The 17879-nt window shown below is 38.2% G+C and overlaps 1 protein-coding gene across 13 annotated transcripts in view; it reads right to left on the minus strand.

Moving 5' to 3' along the window:
- The window catches only part of kmt2ca (lysine (K)-specific methyltransferase 2Ca), a 455613-nt gene that overhangs the window by 180622 nt on the left and 257112 nt on the right, over window positions 1–17879 (minus strand). For all 13 annotated transcript variants that reach the window (XR_013575392.1, XR_013575394.1, XM_078537008.1 and 10 more), the window contains 3 exons: window positions 14705–14868; window positions 6465–6581; window positions 1267–1979 (listed from right to left, as the gene is read on the minus strand). Coding sequence is in view for 11 of the 13 variants with exons in the window: in XM_078537008.1 (XP_078393134.1) it covers window positions 1267–1979; window positions 6465–6581; window positions 14705–14868 (994 nt within the window). In the remaining 2 variants the exon portion in view is untranslated. The remainder of the gene's footprint in view (window positions 1–1266; window positions 1980–6464; window positions 6582–14704; window positions 14869–17879) is intronic.

Genomic DNA, 17879 nt, shown 5'->3' on the forward strand with positions numbered 1-17879 from the left:
TTGGGGTTTGAAGGAAGCGGGAAACGGGAGAAAAATTAGGCCAGTTAAATCTCAGCATACAAGATAACATGATACACCAAGGGTTAGCATCTTAAACATATTAATAGATAGTGCTAAACTTCGATGGAAAATTAAACTGGCATGAATATGAAGATTTCAGGATGAATCACAAAGTGCCAAAAACTTTGCATGGCATTCACTACATTAGGATCAGCACTATTTCTCTACACAAAAAAAACGATGTACAGAGATCCAAAACACAACTGCACAACAACAGAGCAGTGTGTATATAGAAGGGGACAAGATTACATATCAGCAATGCCATCTTGAGTCTCCCAAAAACCAAATGTAGTTAGGTGCAAAATAAACATCTATGTTCTTTACTAAATTACTTTCAAGCCACAAACAAGTATTCTTGCCTTAGTTAGATTTTCTACCCATTCATAGTCAATGGATGGAAAATTCACTCTTGGCAAACTTGTGCTGAACATTCAATAGGTTTACACGGCACTCAAGGGGTACCAAAAAAAGAAGCACATGCATAGATGAAGAAGTGTTTTTATCCTTTGCTTTCAGGTAAAGATCTTTAGATTTGTCAAAATTCAATTTTAAGTTCAGAAAGCTTCAAAATGTTCTCAATAATTTATAGCATACCCATGTAAACGTTAAGGGTAAATAGCATATTAAAATCAAATTAATTTTCATGGATTTGCAACTCTCAGCTTCTGTGCCATAAGACCAAACAGGTGCTGAATGGGTTTCAGTGCACAAGTTTGGCAGAGAAAAACTCCTGTGTTCAAACAAAGATGAACAATTCACAGCTTTGGCATATAATGCTTTCAATAAATAAACCTCAATATCTGATTACCATAAGATTGACAGTGATTTACTTAAGGTTTACTATGTAACATTTTGGAAAAGAAAATGCAAAGAAGAAAAATCAAGAGTAGAATTTCATGTTTCATTGTTTACATTATTGGAATTATATTGATACTTAAAACCTACTGTCACAGATTTGTGCTGGGTAAATCCAATTGAAAAGAAATCTTGATTTCTGTTTGCACCAATTTAATTTGGAAATGAAAAATGCCATCAAGACCCTGAATTCTCTGGCACTTTTAGGATTATGTCTTGGTTTGTTTGCAAATTCAAAACACGTATACTCTCCACTACATGGAGCAATTTTCCAACCATCATTGCATGAACTGTATTGTTTAAATTTTGAACTTTGCATACACTTAACAGAACATAATGACAAAGGTTTACCTGTCTCATTCTAGGTCTTCCTGGAGAGAACTTCCTTTTGGTAATAGCTGGTTTTCCCATACCTATTTTTGGAACCATTGGTACGAAAGTTGATGCAGGAATTCCTGAGAAAGTGCCTGCAGCCGAAGCACAAGACACATTCGTTACAGGAGAAACCCCAACTGAAACTGTCACAAATGAGGAAGAAACTGAGGTCTTGTTGCTGTGTGTGTAGTTATTGCCAGTTTCTGCAAACATTTTGACAGTTTTATTTTCAACAGGTGAACTCATCTCCGATGCACTTTCACTGGGAGCTTTTGTAGCTTCAGATACACTGCTATCGAGACAAGCTTGAGAAATGTTTTCTTCACTCTTCTGTGCCACTTTATCTCGTAATAGAATTTCTGGAAGCTCCTTAATCAGTGTGGTGGCTTGTATGAGCTCATTATTTGACACTTCTGGGTCAGAAACCTCCATTAGTTCTGTCTTGTTCTCACATAACTGAAGCTCTTCTTTTACTAGCACTGATCCTTCAACAAGATCTTTCAAATTTTGCGCCTCCTCATCCAGTTGAGGTTGCAGTAGTGTTTCAGGTTTGTTTTCGTTCACCTCCATCTCTTGAATCTCTGTCACTGCTATTGGACAGTCAAGCTGCTCAAGTACTTTTTCAGAGACAAGAGCCTCCTTGGCTAAATCAGGCTCTACAAGTTCAGTTGTATGGACTGCTGCCAAATCTACAAGCACAAACATACACTGAATGAAAAAATCTATCATCTTGCATTTAGCACGTGAAAAATAAAGTTCAGAAATGCACATCTGAAAGCTAAATAACCCAGGATGCCCTTACATAGTTTACAAGTTATTTTATCAAAGCTGGCAGCAACTCTTAAGGCAAGTCCTATGAATACTAAACGCTCATTTGTTTCAAAACAATGGCCTGGATTTTGCTGAAGTGACTAGGAAGTGCCACTTGCCACTGACCTCGAAGGCGGCCTTCTACAAAGATCCAATGATCTGTTTAGTGTGGATGTCACCTTTACTGACATTACCTGGATTCAAAGGAATCTCCTAGCGCCAGCAACAGTGATGTCATCAAGCAGGGTGAGAAGCCAATCACATTGAAGAATTCTCACAGGCAGCAAACCAGAAGTGAAATACATCAATTCATTTTTAATAAATTTTTAAGGAGTGAAGTAAAGCTTTACATATCAGACAAATCAGAAGCTGGAACGGAAAACTTTAAAAAACATATATTTATGTACTATCAAATGTTGCGATTATGATAACATTATTAATAAAAAGTTAGTTTTCCAGGGCCAGAGAAGTTCTTCAGCAGCAGTTATAACTTAAGTCTTCAACAACAGACCATTAAATAAGCGCAGAATGACCGACAGCAACTCTGGATCTCTGCGTTTAACTGTGCATCTGCAGACTCCAGAAGTTGCTGTCAGTTTCAGAGAAGTAGTGACAGCGAATGCTGCCAGCTTCAGTGTCATTACTACTGCAAAATCTGGGACAATTAGTTTCCAAACCAATTATGAAACTCTTTGGCAACAACCTCTATCAAAAAGAGAGACATGCTGTCTAATCATATTGCACTCATCAGGGCAGATCGCAAGATTACCAGCAGTAAAGGGAACAACAATTTGTACCGCATGGCAAGTGAACTCTGATTGGTAGAGGTGCTGCCATGGAGAATACACCAGGGAACAGTTAAACACCAAGCTATTGTTCAAATTCAAACCAGGCAGGTTGACTCTGATTGGTCAAGGCATTGCCAGAGGGAATGAACCAGAGAATGGATGAACCCCAAGCTTTTGTTTAGTTGAAAAAGGCACAATGCATGAACGTGCTACTTCTGTCTGTGGAAATATATGTGGCTTCTGGCAAGTGAGCCACACTGCAAGCCTGACTGATAATCTTAAATTGGTTTTCAGTGTAATTCTTAGTAAATTCTTATGGCACGTGGAATCCCAACACGTATATTGACCAGTGAAGATAGGCTTGTGGTAGACAGCAGTAGAGAACTCACTGGCAGATTTCTCAATAAGCACGTTGAGGAAAGGGAGCTCATTTGACTGCTCCATTTCAAAGGTGAATTTGAACGCAGAATGGAGCACCAGTTAAGATGTGTAAGGAAGTGCCATGCTTTATAAGCTGAATAAAGATAATTTAAAATTTTTAAAGCTGCATAAAGGTAATTATAAGGGTATGAAAGCAGACCTAGCAAAAGTGAATTGGGAAACTAGGTTAAAAGGTGAGACAGTAGAGTTGCAGTGACAGACTTTTAAGGGAATATTTAATAACTCTCAGCAAAGATTTATCCCAGTGAGAATGAAAGACTCTTTGAGAAGGGATGCATCATCCATGGCTGAATAAGGAAATTAAGGATAGTACCAAATTGAAAGAAACATTGAACAAATCTGCAAAGATTAGTGGCAGGTCAGAGGATTGGTCAAATTTTAAGAACCAGCAAAGAATGACTGAAAAAACAATAAAGGGGGAGAAAGAAGAGTGTGAGAGAAAGCTAGCTAGTAATATGAAAGCAGATAGTAAGAGTTTCTACAAGTATTTAATTAGGAAAAGAGTAACTAAAGCTAATGTTGGTCCTCTGGAGTGAGTGTGTTTGGGGAATTGATAATGGAAAACAAGGAATTAGCAGAGGCATTGAACAGCTATTTTGTGTCAGTCTTCACTATAGAAGGCTTCGAAAACTTCCCAAAGATAGTTGAAAATCAGAAGTGAACAGGAGGGAGGATCTTAAAAGAAATCACCATCACTAGGGAAAAGGTGCTGGGAAAAATATGACGCCTACAGGCTGACAAGTCCCAGGGCCAGACGGCCTGCATCCTAGGGTCTTAAAGGAAGTGGCTGCAGAGACAGCAGATGTTATAATCTTCCAAAATTCCTTAGATTCTGGAAGAGTCTCAGTGAATTGGAAAATAGCTAATGAAGGCGGATAAAGCGGGACTGGTAGATGTGGTGTACTTGGATTTCCAGAAATAATTTGACAAGATGTCACATCAAAGGTTACTACACAAAATAGGATTATAATGAGGTAGGGGGTAACATTTTGATGTGGACAAAGGATTGGCTGGCTAACAGGAGCAGAGAGTAGCGGTAAATGGTCTTTTTTGGGTTGGCAAGCTATAACTAATGGAGTGCCACAGGAATCACTGCTGGAGCCTCAATCATTTACAATCTACATCAATGATTTGGATTTATGGACCAATGTATGGTAGCTAAATTTGCCGATGACACCAAGATAGGTAGAAAAGTAAAGTTGTCAAGAGGAGGTAGAAAGTCTGCAAAGGGATATAGACAGGTTAAATGAGCGAGTAAATATTTGGTAGATGGAGTGTAATATGGGAAAATGTGAACTTGTCCACTTTGGCAAGAAGAATAGAAAAGCTGTATACTAGTTAAATGCAGAGAGATTGCAGAACTCAACGGTACAAAGGGGTTTGGGTGTCCTGGTACATGAGTCACAAAAAGTTAGTATGCAGGTACGGCAATTAATTAGGAAGGCAAATGGAATGTTGGCATTTATTGCAAGGCGAATGGAATATAAAAGTAGGGAAGTTTTACTGCAGCTGTGCAGGACCTTGATGAGACCGCATCTGTAATACTGTGTACAGTTTTGGTGGTCTTATTTGAAAAAAAGATATAATTGTGTTAGAAGCAATTCAGAGAAGGTTCACTCGACTCGTTCCTGGGAAGAACGGCTTAACTTACGACGAAAGGTTGGACAGGTTGGGCCTGTACCCACTGGAGTTCAGAAGAATGAGAGGTGATCTTATGAAACATATAAGATCCCTTGTGGGAAAGACTAGAACCAGGGGACACAGTTTAAAAATGAGGATTCTACCATTTAAGACAGAGATGAGGAGAATTTTTTTTCCCCTAAGGGTAGCTAATATGCGGAATTATCTTCCCCAGAATGTAGTGGAGGCTGGGTCATTAAATTTATTCAAGGCGGAGTTAGACAGATTTTTGATGGACAAGGGAGTCAGGGGCTGGGGGGGCAGATGGCAAAGTGAAGTTGAGACACAACCAGGTCAACCATGATTTTATTGAATGGCAGAGCAAGCTCAAAAGGTTGAATGGCTTACTCCTGCTTCTAAGTCCTATGTTTCTATTGAAAAGCATTTCTCAGCCTTCTTAATAAATTCTACGCTGAAAATCATCGAACCAGTAGCAGCTGATATGAATTTGGACTGCACAAATGGATGCCTCTGAAGTCTGGCAAGTCACATGAGTCAGGAATTAATGACATTTGTAAATGTCTATTCACAATTGTGCAGATAATGCCATGATAAATAATGCTTTTCAGTTTTAGGACAGAAATCTGAAGATTATGGTTTCTAACTTATATCAATAACTTGCAACTTAAATTCAAAACAAAACGGTCAAATTTACAGGCCAGGCCAAAACTAGTAGGGGGCACTGCAATCCAAGGACAAACCAAGGAATTTCTAAATTTAGTGAACAAAATGTGTGACTTGGCAGAATGTAAGTCAGAGGAAGGAACAATCAAGCACACTGGCTGGACTGGACCTTGAATACTATGTTCAGTTCAGCGAATGCCATCATTCAATGGAGGCAGCACGAAGCATCACAAACTTTAAAGGTATGAGTTATTAGGAAAGACTGGAGAAACTTGAGCTTATCAGTTTGAAATGGAAAAATTCAAGAGGTGATCTTACAGAGCTATACAAGATAGTCAAGGAAATGGAAAAGATAAATGCATTTTTTTTTATTTTCAATTAAATTGTGAAATAAGGGCAGGGGTGTAAAGGTTCAAACTAGTAAGTTCATCATATAAACAGTGATCAATCTTTGTGACGGACTTCCAGAGAAAAGAGTGCAAGTGAAAATTCTTGAACTGTTTAAGAAACAGTTGCATGTATCAACAGGACTGTAGAATATTTGTAAATGGATAAATATTCAGATTTATTCTCTTTCTGTTGAAACCCTGTTTAAAATGTATTCCAGCACATGAAAGTAAATGCAATCTCCGAGCCAATGGATGTGAGATAATAAGAAAGGTTACCCAATTTGAAGGACTTGAATATTTTCCTGTCATTGCTTATAAGATATATGTTTTACTGCTACTTGAAAAGGTAGAATGAGGAGTTAAGTTACATACTATGCTGTTAGCCATCAGCACAGTTCTCATCACATAAAAAGGAAAAATCAAATTAACTGACGGTTCCTACCATTTTCATTAGCCACAACAGTCTGATCGCCCACATGGTTAATACCATAGTCTGGCTGGTGAACACTTTCTCCTTGAGGTAATTTTTCCTTAATAGTCCCATTGATTTCAATAACACCTACATGTTTTGAAATATCAAAACAAAAAATGTAGTAAAAGTCTAAATGCCGCTTATCAAAATCAAATTTAAATTGAACATTTTACTGTGAACAAAATGAATTTCTTATAAGAATAAAAAATACCTGTTTTTAATCAAATATGCAGATGTTTATTATTAGCAGCTTCATTAAACATAATTAAAATGTATGTAGCGCTTGCACTCAATAATTAAATGTTGATTTAACACTGAATATTAACAATTAGCTGTTGTAAAAACTGAAGAGAAAATCATTTAAAACCGCAAAATATTCTGTGAAAAAATATAAAGCTATTTCAGGTCATGTAGATATTTGTTAGTTTAAAATATTTCCAAACATACTTTGAGAAGGAAATTCTTAAAACAAAATTATGAACTTAAACTTAAGGATCAGTATGTTACAACTGGATGCTGGATAAAACAGTCAAATTGACAACTCATTTTCATAAATGCCTGCAGCACATTCTGCTGCACTCCTCATTGAACCAGGGTTCGACACCTAGATGGATGTTGCTGTAGGAATGAGGAGGCATGCTAGACCATGAGGTTACAGATTATGGCGGTATACAACTCTGGTGTTGCTGATGCCAAGCACTCGAATGCCCAGCTTAGCATGGTGGTGGTACCACATAACAAAATGCAGGATTAGTTTCAATATGAGGATCAAGCTTGGTTCTCCACAAGGGCTGTCTGGCAGTCTCTCCTGCCAATGCTATCATGGGCAGATGTGTATGCAGCAAGTAGATTGGCAAGAACAAGGCCAAGCAAGTAGGTTATTCTCAATAAGGCAGATCTTTACTAATGGCTTATTTTACTAATATGATCGCTTTTCACAAGAATTCTTGGCCATGCACCTACTGCATTTTGTGTAAATGTTTCTAATCTTATTGCAGTATTGATACTTTACTGGATACCAAACCCCGAGGCCAGGTGCTATGAATGTTACAGAACATATCATTTGCAAGAATTTCTGAATGATCAAGGAAACCTATTGAATAAAGCTTGTTTTAAATAAAAACAAAAATTGCTGTAAAAACTCAGCAGGTCTGACAGCATCTGTGGAGAGGAAGACAGAGTTAAAGTTTCGAGTCCGTATGACTCTTCATCAGAACTAAAGAGAAATAGAAATGTGGTGAAATATAAGCTGTTTGGGGGGGGAGGGGGGGGAGACAGTGAAGCTGGATAGAGGGTCAGTGATAGGTGGAGGCAAAGAAGAGATTGCCAAAGATGTCATAAACAAAAGGTCAAAGGGGTGTTGACGGTGGAGTAATATGGAGTAATAGCTAAAGGATGTGCTAATGGTGACATTAAGGGTAGAAAGCAGGATGAGCAAGTGACAGATTGCCCTAGTGGGGGTGGGGTGGGGGGGAAGGGAAGGGATCGAAATAAGCTAAAAGGTAGAGATAAAACAATGGATGGAAATACATTTTTAAAATAATAGAAATAGGTGGGAAAAGAAAAATATATATATAAGAAAATACACAATAATATTAGAAAAAAGGGGATCAAAAAGGGGGCGAGGATGGAGGAGAGAGTTCATGATCTGAAGTTGTTGAACTCAATGTTAAGTCCGGAAGGCTGAAAAGTGCCTAATCAGAAGATGAGGTGCTGTTCCTCCAGTTTGCGTTGAGATTCACTGGAACTTTTGTTTATGACATCTTTGGCAATCTCTACTTTGCCTCCACCAATTACTGGCCCTCTATCGAGCTCCACCTGTCCCACCCCCACTTAAACAGCTCATATTTCACCACATTTCTATTTCTCTTTAGTTCTGATGAAGAGTCATATGGACTCGAAACATTAACTGTCTTCCTCTCCACAGATGCTGTCAGACCTGCTGAGTTTTTCCAGCAATTTTTGTTTTTGTTTCAGATTTCCAGCATCCGCAGTATTTTGCTTTTATCTTAAAGCTTGTTTTAAGTTCACGTTAAGGGGATTGCGCTAAAAGGGTTCCTATAAGGATTTTAAACCTTTAGAGAACATGGCAATTGCTCATATCCAACTGAAATACAGTTTCACAATACTTCTACCGTTCTACCACACCAAATCAGCAGATAGTGCCCCTGCCCCTGCCTGAGCCAGAACCTCTGGGTTCAAGTCACACTCCAAGGCTTGTTGGCCATGGAAGGAGCATTCATTACACAGTTCAACAGGTTTATAACCAGTTTGCTACCCCTTCTAATACTTCTCCACTATTCCCAAAGGGAGACTATGCAAAGATATGAAACAATAAACCAGCCCCAAACAACTTGAGAAAAGGGTGCAAACTAGAAGCAGGGCAAGACAAAACTAGTTATCTACAATTACATTGCTACGTTATCTTAATTGTTTTATATTGAAGCTTTCCAAGTTGAAGATGTACACAGGAGCACAGGATAGACACAGGATGATTGAAACCCTTTATTTATCCATAAAACGGAAATGGGCTAGCTTTGCCACATGAACGATGACCCTCAACAATGAGTTCTGAAATTGTACAATTAAACCTCGCAAAGGTTGTGACATCGTAATTTTGAACTGATATATGTTGTGTCAGACTGGACAGAGTTAATGCTCTTTTCTAATTCTAAAGCCAGTTCTTACATTGTTTGTGATGAATAAGTTGTCAATCAACTACTCTGTGACTATGTAGCAGCAGTGTAATAAATTGATTCCTAGTGAGACATGACAGATGAAAGCAAAATACTGCAGATGCTGGAAATCTGAAATAAAAACAAAAAAATGTTGGAACAAAACTCAGCAGGTCTGGCAGCGCCTGTGGAGAAACAGTGTTAACATTTTGAGTCCGTATAGCTCTACTTCAGTTCTTGAAGAAGTCATACAGACTCGAAACATTAACTCTGTTTCTCTCTTCACAGATGCTGCCAGACCTGCTGAGTTTTTCCAGCACTTTTTGTCTTTATTCCTAGTGGGAAATGTTCAGTCTTCAGTACTTTTGGCGTATGCCAAGAGTTAAATAGGGTCCTTGTTATTGAGTTATGTTATGTAGGACAACTTAAGTGCCAAATTAGACATTACATAATAATCTTATGTCCCAATTTATTATTCCTGCAAAATGAAAGTGATACCTTTCACCTGGCACATCTGAAAGTTTTGGAGCTGAGAGTACAGAACACAAGGTTTTCATAAACTAGGATCTTTTCCAAAATAAAGGTCGCTACATTATATAATTGCTGACAAAATTTATCTTGCTGAAGGAAAATAATTCCAGCTTGGAGTGTAAATCAATGTCGTTTTTGGGCAGGGGCTGGATCCATGAGCCACAACTAACAAGTGACTATGCAGAATTAAATTATTTCGGGTAAGGCAGCATCGTGATTAAATGTCCTACCTAGCACAATCATTTTCCTCTCCAATAAAGCATTTCTGGATTTATTACAGAAGGATTATAAAATATTTGAACTATGATAGGATTGTTCACTGTCATTGATTAAAACTTTTATATAAAGATATGCAAATAAAAATCAGAACAGCTGCATGCAAAACAAAAGGACTCCCAATTCATAAAAATTGGTTGGCTTCCAGAATCTCAGGTGGTTCCCTCTAAATTGCCCTGTCTATTCTATTTGGCCTGCTGTAATGTTGTTTGCTCTATTTGTTGCCACAACCATTGCAATTTTCTCCACCCTTTAAAGGTGCACACTGTGAACTTCCTGAACATGGGGAAATTACTGAGGAAGCACTCTTTTTTCCAGTTCAGCCCTAGCCTAAGTGATATGTCTCATTGTCATTAGAACTGTGAAGCTCTCCCTAAAGTTTGCCTGTAAGGGAAAACACATCTTTGAAAACACATGTAAAACATACTTGGGAAGGGTATGTTAACCATAACTTGCATATACTTCTTTTATATTTACATCGTTCATGTTTTTCCTTCTAAAAGGAAACCACGTGTTTAAGTCAAATTTAAGGAAAGAAAGAAGCTTGCATTTATATAACCACAGGGCAATATTTTTGCAGACAATTAAGTACTTATGAAATGCAGCCACTGTTGTAACCTAGAGTTTGAAATTTTTCTTAGATCCTATTTTTCCCAGGCAATTTTCACAAGTGAGTAAAATTCAATTTTCTCATCTGCTATCAGTAGGATTTAAGTTAATGGTCCTTGACAGACATTTTTGTCGCCTTCAAATTTGCGATGAAAGATATACCAAAAGTAAATTCTTTCACAGCAAGCCTCACAGAAAACAATAAGCCTTCATTAAAAGTTATTTGAGAGGCAGAAAGTGTGTTTCAGTGTAATCAACGCAGGAGCTAAGTAGGAATTCACAAAATACAAACCGGACAACAGTATCACAGAATCATACAGTGCAGAAGAGGCCCTTCGGCCCATTGAGTCTGCACCGACATGTGAGAAACACCTGACCTACCTACCTAATCACATTTACCAGCACTTGGCGCATAGCCTTGAACGTGCCAAGTGCTCATCCAGGTACTTTTTAAAGGATGTGAGGCAACCAGCCTCCACCACCCTCCAAGGCAGTGCATTCCAGACTGTCACCACCCTCTGGGTAAAAAAAAGTTTTTCCTCACATCCCCCTAAACCTCCTGCCACTCCCCTTGAACTTATGTCACCTCGTGACTGACCCTTCAACTAATGAGAACAGCTGCTCCCTATCCACCCAGGCCATGCCCCTCAATCTTGTACACCAGTAGGGGTCCTTATTTGAAAAAGATTAACAACTCTGCCAATGTGTTTTTAAAAAAATGGCAAACAATTTTGAATGTCAAGAAAAACTATAAGATTGCAGCAAGCACTAGAATTTAGTTCATATGTTTATAGTCTCCAAAATAAATGTATGATGGAGCAACTAAGGAGCATTCTGGCATATAACATTCAATAGCTCATTCAATAGGAAAACAAAAGACAAGTACAGAAAAGCTTTGCTTCCAGAGTGAGATGAGTCTATATTATCAAATCTTTCCTTTGCACTCTTGTCTAGTGTAGCCTTACTGAATTTTTCTTATGTCATTATTTATCTTTTGAGGAAATTTCTGTTTATTAAGGGGCATCGGAGCAGTACAATTAGCTTGTGTCCTTGGAAGTGGGAAGGAGATTAGCCACGATTCCCTCAACTGACTACCATTCAGGGACCCTTGTTATTAGTGCACATGTTGAGTGCATGAGCACAGTCTTAGTTTTAGTTGAAACAAAAACAAAAATAGCTGGAAAAACTCGGCAGGTCTGACAGCATCTGCAGAGAGGAATACAGTTAACGTTTCGAATCTGTATGACTCTTCATCAGAACTAAGGAAAAATAGAAATGAGGTGAAATATAAGCTGGTTGATGGGTGTGGGACAGGTAGAGCTGGATAGAGGGCCAGTGATAGGTAGAGGCAAAGAAGAGATTGTCAAAGACGTCATAGACAAAAGGACAAAGGGGTGTTGACGGTGGTGACATTAAGGGTAGAAAGCAGGACGAGCAAGTGACAGATAGCCCTAGTGGGGGTGGGGTGGGGGGAAGGGATCGAAATAGGCTAAAAGGTGGAGATAAAACAATGGATGGAAATAAATTTAAAAATAATAGAAATAGGTGGGAAAAGAAAAATATATTTAAAAATATATAAATTATTGGAAAAGGGGGCATCAGAAAGGGGGTGGGGATGGAGGAGAGAGTTCATGATATGAAGTTGTTGAATCCAGCTCTACCTGTCCCACCCCCCCTCAACCAGCTTATATTTCACCTCATTTTTATTTTTCGTTAGTTCTGATGAAGAGTCATACGGACTCGAAACGTTAACTATATTCCTCTCCGCAGATGCTGTCAGACCTGCTGAGTTTTTCTAGCTACTTCTGTTTCTGTTTCAGATTTCCAGCATCCGCAGTATTTTGCTTTTATCTTAGTTTTAGTTGATGTCTTTGAACAGCCTAATAGCTGCTGAGACTTGGTATACATACCCATACACATCAAGTGACCACTTGGGTACAGTAATGAAGGGTTGCCGATGCCTTCGGAACTATATCTGCAAGGATCAATGTTTTCAGCAAAGGAAGATGGAGGGTTGAAAACAAAAACCCTGCATTCTACTACTCGAATACACAAAGTGCACTATTAGACAGCACAATCACAAGTGAAAATTAACCTTACAGATCTGTGAATCCAGTTCTTACTATTGACAAAGAGGATGCTGAAAAAAATTAAAGTATTTGCTCAGAAACACATAATATTAATAATCTGACAAAACCAACTTTTTGCACTCCAACCAAATGAATGATGTCCCCTAATGAAAGTCAGCTCAATAACACGTACAGCAAATGATATTTAGGTGCCTCATTGTGTCCCAACTTTCAGAATCCACACAGTCACAGGCAAAAAAAATGTTGAGAATGCCAACCTGCATCATTAGCAACAGCTATTTAGGTAACAGCAAGAAATAGCACAAAAACATTAAAAAGATAAATGGAGATTAATAGTCTCACATTGGGAGGAACACCTACAGCACGAGTGCATTCTTTAACTGGTTGCAGGTGTGTTTCATTATATTGGATTGATTAAACTTGCTCAATAGATTCTTTAGTATAGCAAGCATCATATAAAGTTTGTTTCAGGAATATAATGGAAACTAATGAGTTTAAACGTTTGCAGGATGCCTTGCTATATGGGTAGTACATCATGAACGTACCCGTGTTAAAACTGATCATCATCTCTCAAAATTTACTTTATTAGCTTTGAAAAATGCCTGAGGGGACCTATTATTAGTTTAAAGACAAGAAATTCTAGAATATGAAAAGACGTTGAAATTGCATTTGTGTAGCCTGCACGTCAGTAAATGATTGGGTAATACAATGAGCTAGACACTGAAGATGTGGGTCCAAGTCCAACTCAGATAGATACCAAAAAAGGCTCTGCAGTAGTCTTATCTGAAATTACTTTGGGCGATTTTTACTCTGTTCCTGGCAAGCATGGCTGTAAAGCAGATTGTTGCAGTATTGTAAACTGAATTTCACACGCGTTTAACTGCTACACTTGATCTGGGATTGCTCAATACCAACATCTGTGTCCAAAATGTGAAGTATTCCATGCCCAGCAGCACAGAATTAACTAAAAGACAAATTAAAAGTTCCTGAATCTTAATGAATCCTTTAGCAGCACACAGTGGGTTCATGCAACTGGCAATGGTCCCACCCTCAACTCCTTCAAAAACAAGCCAAAAAGAAAAAAGTCTAAACAACTTCAAACAAACAAGCAGCCCTCGGATAGTCCACTACCTGTATCTATTCTTTTTCTTCACCTTATCCGCACATTACTTGTAATAGAGGCATTTTCTCATCCCAGTATTCTAACACATGGCATGCTTAAAAAAATTATTTCACTGGAGTGAAGAAACAAGAAATTCTATTTTTTAAGCTAATCATGAGTTTAAAAACATTTGGATAGAAAAATCTCTAGTGTCAATATGAAGAAATGGCACAGGCTGGTGGCAAGTTCTCCAAAATAGCAAAAGACTGCTCACATTACATGGCAATTTCTGTGAAGCTTGTTGCCAAGTGAAGATAATAACATGAATCACTAATCTACACTGGGGAGTTGATAGTCTAACAGTGTCCTGTTACTTAAATGCAAATTGAGTTGAGGCTGGAGTTTTCTTAAATTCAAAAAAATTTATGATCTGAAAAATGGATGCTTTGACCACACCCTTTAAAATAACTCACCAACCCAGTCTTCCATTAGCCATTAGAATCAGTTTTGTCATGCACAAAAGCATTTATAGCGACTTACTAGAAAACACATGTTTGATGACCTTTTCATATCTGCCATTTTTATCCTTTGGTTATACTCAGACTACTCTCTTGGCCTGGGGGAGGGAGGGGAAATGGGGGCAATGCACGGTCACTCAAGAATGGAATACAACCATGATTGAGGTACAAGTTTGATGCAATAAAAAGTAGGGCAATCTTTTTGAATCCAATGCAGTTCACCAATAGTTTGGTAGTTACTCTAGCCTCCAGAAGAGTTTTATTGCTGCAATAAAGGCCCATGTTCAATTCAATTACCACACAAAGTGAAATCAATTACTCGACTCCAGTTCCAATACTAAGCCTTTAGTAAGCGAAATGTTTTTATACTTTTAAAATGTTAACTTTTAATATGTATTTATATTCTTACCTGTAGCAGTTTCTTGAACAGAGTCAACAGTCTTACTGTTATCACAGGATTGAATATTTTCCATTGCAGCCTCCGTTTCTTTACACAATGTACAGATATAGCATTCCTTTAGCGAAATGTCTTCAGTGTTTTCCAAAGATCTGTCACATTCTATGTGAATCCATCTAGAGAGGATACCACAAAGACTGTTGAATATTTTAATAAGTGCAAAATATACAAGTCATGGTTGCAGTGATGAATCTTCAAGTTTCCTGAGACATAGAGTTCATAACGGCCCAGGATTTACTGTTCTGAGTTAGCTGAGCCATGTGCACAGGAAGGAATGAGGAAAAAAAAAGTAATTAAAAGGGATATGAAATAGTTCAGTCAAATGAATAAACTGAAAAATTACAAAGAAAATGGAATCAAAATTGACAATAAATTTAGCTTTCCAAATTTTCAATCAAGCCGGCTTGCATTCAGGCTCAAAAGTCTTGGTTACAAATTCACTGCTCTGTAGCACATTACGAATGAAGGACATACATAATGAGTGCTCAATGCCGCTTTTAATGAAATGGTAGTAAATACTGCACTCCAGTCAAATGATTCACAAAAAAGCCTTAAATAGAATCAGAAGGAGCATTAAGCCAAAGTTGCTTTTGCTCATTTTACTGGAGGACTAACAGCAGCATTGGCACAACCCTGGCAATGTGTCAACTGTGCAATCACTCAACCTGGAACTAATGCTTGCTATAAGTCATTTGTCATAGAGGCGTGGGGAGGGAACGGGAGGGAAGGAGGGAAAAGAGGTGGAAAGACGACAAGGGACTCTTTTCCAGTGCATCTTTAACATGCATGGATTAAGGTGTCTACTTCTGCCCACTAACAATCTGTTTCCAAGGCAGCATGCTCAACTGACTCTCCACAGTAGGTGATCAATGTCAGTGTAAAGATGGTCAAAAACAATTAAATAGAGGGAGGGGGTTTGACAATTCAAACACAGTTTATTTTTCTCTTAGGCAAATGACCCTCTAAGAAAGACTGAGAGCAGACAAGCATATAATCTGTTTACATATAAAACACATTTCTCTTTTTAAACGAGCAGTTCTTCACTTGCATGTACCTACTTCTTTTCAAAGTTGCTTAACATTCGAGTGAAATATCTGTTGCCAAATGGAAGAACCAGACTCCATTCAAATGGGATATTAAAACTAAAACTCCAAATTCATACCTGCCATTTCCTGATGCTTGAGTGAGCTATACTGAGGCAAAGATAGGCTTCAACAACAGCATTCTCTTAAATTTCACAGCAACAGCTGAAAGAATTTCCAGCAGCACAATACTCTGGTGAAGAGTTAATGACTAATCCCCAACACTATAGATCGAGGTGCCTGAATCCTATTAGTTCAATGATGAAGCCCCATTAAAAGGGTCATTAGAGGAGTTATCCAAAGAAAAATGAAATATTAATCAAAAGGGCAATAAAAGCACAACGTCTGGCTTTATGTCCAGACAGCAGCTGTTCCCCTTTAATAGCTGAACTGAGGCATTCACATTACAAAAGTGGGTACTTGCATGAATACTGTTCAAATCTTGCATGGAGAAGGCAATTAATGGGCCAAAAAAGATGGATGCAAAGAAAGCCCTGATGGCTTTCAAAACAAGGCAAACAAAAGAAAATCGGAAAATTAGAACAGATCCTGCAAGTCAGAAATGGCAAACATCAAATTTTAGGGTTTCGCCTGATACTTTTCTTCAGCCTCATGCAAAATGAGCTCTTGCCCTTTATACTGGAGTACCACTTGATGCGCACAATATCAGGTGATAAGAGTGTTATCCAGAAGTCAAACAGAAACCGTCAAAACTGTGATTAGCTAACTGAATTGACAGGTTACCTGCGTTTGGGCTCTTTGGATAACAGAAGAATAAATATCATTTGACTTTGTGACTTTGGCTTCAAACTATAAACATCACTGATACAAAATAAAAGGCAGACAGTAATGAAGTATGAAGTGATTCATTTTGGTAGGAAGAATGCAGAGAGGCTATATAAAATAAGTGTACAGTGCTAAAGGGGGACCTGGGTGTACATGTGCATAAATCATTAAAAGTGGCAGGACAGGCTGAGAGCACGGTTAATAAAGCATATGGCATCCTGGGCTTTTTTAATAGAGGCAGAGAGTACAAAAGCAAGGAAGTTATTTTAAACCTGTATAAAACACTGATTCAGCCTCAACTGGCATATTATGTACAGTTCTGGCCACCACACTTTAAGAAGGTCATGAAAGCATTCGAGAGAGTGCAGAAGAGATTCAGGAGAATGGTTTAAACAAATGAGGAACTTCAGATACATGTGAACAGAAGGCTGAGAGAAGATTTGACAGGGGTATTCAAAATCATGAGAGGACTGGAGAGGGTAGGTAGGGAGAAACTATTCCCAGTGGTGGAAGGATCAAGAACCAAAGGGCACAGATTTTTTTCACACAGTGAGTGGTTAGGATCTATAATGCACTACCTGAAAGTGTGGTGGATGGCTCGTTCAATTGAGACATTCAAGGAGGAATTGGATTATTATCCGAAAAGGAAGAATGAGCAGGGCTATGAGAGAAAGCAGGAGAGTGCCACTAGGTGAATTACTCCTTCAAAGAGCCAGCACAGACATTTCTGTACTGTAACCATTCTATGATTCTATGAGTAGCAGAAAACCAATACAACAGATTTCACCAAGACAGGATGTTTAAATTCCACCTCCTTGAATATATAGCAAAACAAAACCACATTAACTTTCCTCATAATACAAACATGGGCAGAATCCATTAACTTAAAATGAAAGTCAAATGTTAAGGTTACGGATTCAGAATGGGTTCAGAAAACCTAAAGAACTGTTAAGAAAATAACCAAATATACATCTCTTCCAGGATAAGAAGCTGCCAGTGCATCTCTAATCCAGATAAACCGTGTGGAACATCTTCCACCAACTTAAGTGGAGAATTGCTAATGCTACATTACCACATTTCTACATTATAACAGTGACTACACTTCAAAAAGCACTTCAATGGCTATAAGTACTTTGGGGAGCCCAGTGATCATGAAAGGTACTATATAAATGCTCATCTTCCTTTATGCTATTATAGTACAATTTCAAACTCAACAGATGATCAGTAGTTGAGTATGCTAAATATAAACACCTCCAATT

The sequence above is a fragment of the Cetorhinus maximus genome, chromosome 3 (genome assembly GCF_964194155.1).
Source record: "Cetorhinus maximus chromosome 3, sCetMax3.hap1.1, whole genome shotgun sequence".
Lineage (NCBI taxonomy): Eukaryota > Metazoa > Chordata > Chondrichthyes > Lamniformes > Cetorhinidae > Cetorhinus > Cetorhinus maximus.